Raw genomic sequence first — 2,028 nt, forward strand, 5'->3', positions numbered from 1 at the left:
TTTTTACTTAGTAAATTTTTTTTTTAAATTTTTTCTATTTTTTTTATGTAATTAATGAATTATTTATCTATATTGTCTAATTTTCGATGATGAACCCAATTCTATTATGGGCTTAACCTCAGCTTTCATATATGTACAAGTACAGACACAACCCTAGCCTTAACACAGCCACGTCCCAGCCACGCTCCAGCCATCCACAGCCCAACAATTATAACGTATCGTCAAGAAATTGCGTAGACGCTCCGTAGATACGTTTATATTATCACAATTTACTATCAAGACTAGTTCATCATGGACGACAAAAATATCATGGGCTCAGGTATCTCCTTTATAGACAGCATTTTGGATTTTTTTGTGCCAGTTTTTTTCATTGGTATTACGGTGTACGAATTTATCGTTCTATATCCGAAGCTTGCCGAACCTCAGGAATCAGTTTCCAAGGATGTTTTGATTGACGACGGGAAATCTTTATTTTCTATTTCAAGTTTTCTATCTCAAAGGTACAACGTATTTTTGTCTCAGTTCGCTGAACTGCAATTCTATCGGTTCAGGCCAACCCAGGGAAGAATTGCGAAGAGTGATCCTTATTTACTTGATCCTAATCCTAAAGCAGTAGCTCACATGAACAAGACAAACATTGCGTTTGCTATATTTATGGCGTTTATTGGTGGTTTTTATTTGATTCTATCTTGCAAGATATTTAGACTAGTCGCCAGCATTAACTCTCCTGACCGTACTGTCGCTAAAATTGTGGGATTTATCGTACTTGCTGCCGCAGGCTTGTTGTTTGCCGCAGGCTTGTTGTTTGCCGTGGTCTGGTCAACGATACGTCAAATGAAAAAGGAGAGACAAAGGTCGACAGATTTAGATATCTTTATATACTTTAATCCTCCACAGAGCACAAAGTGGGAAGTTGAATCGGAGATCAATTTATTCGATAATGCAACTCGTAAGTCTTTCCCGGTGACTAGATTTGCACCGCAATTTTTTGCCTTCCTAGTGTTTGGTGCCCTTCTAGGTTTTCATGGGTTTTTATTTGCCGCTGAATTTTATTATCCCTTGGTTTCAGTTAGGCCACAGTCTTCGTCCGGATGGGACAACTTTTGGAGAGTTACTTCAAATTTCTCTCGGGGTATTTTTTATACTGTATGTGCGATTCTTCTTTTGCGCAAAGCCTTGCAAGTGCGTCGTACTAGGTCAAATCCAAAATCGGTTGAGATTGAAATTGCGAACAATTTTCTTGGTGAGAAAGAAAATATTGAGTCTCTCAAAGATGTAGATGGGAAGCAGACCAAGGCAAATGAAGAATTTATTTTAAAACTTTTCGTTGAAATTTTTTTATCTCTTGGGCCTGCTGTCGGCGATGAACATCCTACCGATTTTGTGTACGTCGAGCCCAGCACAAAGTTAGTTAAGTATGGGAGATTGCGTCTTCAAAATCAAGCAGTGGCATAGCAATTTGAAATTTTAAATATATATTTGATATATTTATTTTGGCTGAAGTTTTAGTATATTTATGCAATGTGGTAAAATCAACCTTAATCATAAATCTTTAAACTTTTTGTGATGAACTTCATTATTTTTTCATAGACGATCATCTGAATTACGTATAAGATAAAGATTTAAAAGTATCAAATCAGATTAAAGCTTATAAAATAAGTTAATTGTTGATAAAATTACTATGGTTAACTAACGTAAGTTTGTTTTAGCCCACTATATATAGTTTACTATAGTTAACTATACTTTTCGATTAAAGTTAAAGAAACTCACGGTTCTCATAACGTACTCAAAACAGACAACCAAGACATTTCAAACTTGATGTAATTTATCTTAATTGGATTTCTACTCATTAAACTATGAGTTTGAAAGGATCAGTTCCGGTAACGGTTTTACAAAACGATAGCTCGTTACTGATATCTCAGTCTGTATCAGGTGCGCAACAACCTACGCAAGTGCAATCAACACGGCCCCACCCAACCAGAACACCATCAAACACATATGCTCCGGCTAGAAGACCAGCTTTACTTA

At 36.3% G+C, this 2,028-nt stretch overlaps 2 protein-coding genes across 2 annotated transcripts; both read left to right on the plus strand.

Moving 5' to 3' along the window:
* The first annotated feature begins 258 nt into the window (after window positions 1-258).
* V1514DRAFT_339897 (uncharacterized protein) lies at window positions 259-1,641 on the plus strand. Its single transcript, XM_066929003.1, has one exon. It carries the CDS (start codon window positions 292-294, stop codon window positions 1,453-1,455), a length of 1,164 nt encoding a protein of 387 aa, XP_066780470.1. The 5' UTR covers window positions 259-291; the 3' UTR covers window positions 1,456-1,641.
* Window positions 1,642-1,856: 215 nt separating this feature from the next.
* On the plus strand, window positions 1,857-2,018 carry V1514DRAFT_323026 (uncharacterized protein; the record flags this gene model as incomplete). The annotated part of the gene is made up of 1 exon (XM_066926171.1): window positions 1,857-2,018. A coding segment is annotated over one exon (162 nt), but the record flags the coding sequence as incomplete, so codon positions are not given.
* Between the last annotated feature and the right edge of the window lie 10 nt (window positions 2,019-2,028).

The sequence above is a fragment of the Lipomyces japonicus genome (genome assembly GCF_038497905.1).
Source record: "Lipomyces japonicus strain CBS 7319 unplaced genomic scaffold V1514scaffold_149, whole genome shotgun sequence".
Lineage (NCBI taxonomy): Eukaryota > Fungi > Ascomycota > Lipomycetes > Lipomycetales > Lipomycetaceae > Lipomyces > Lipomyces japonicus.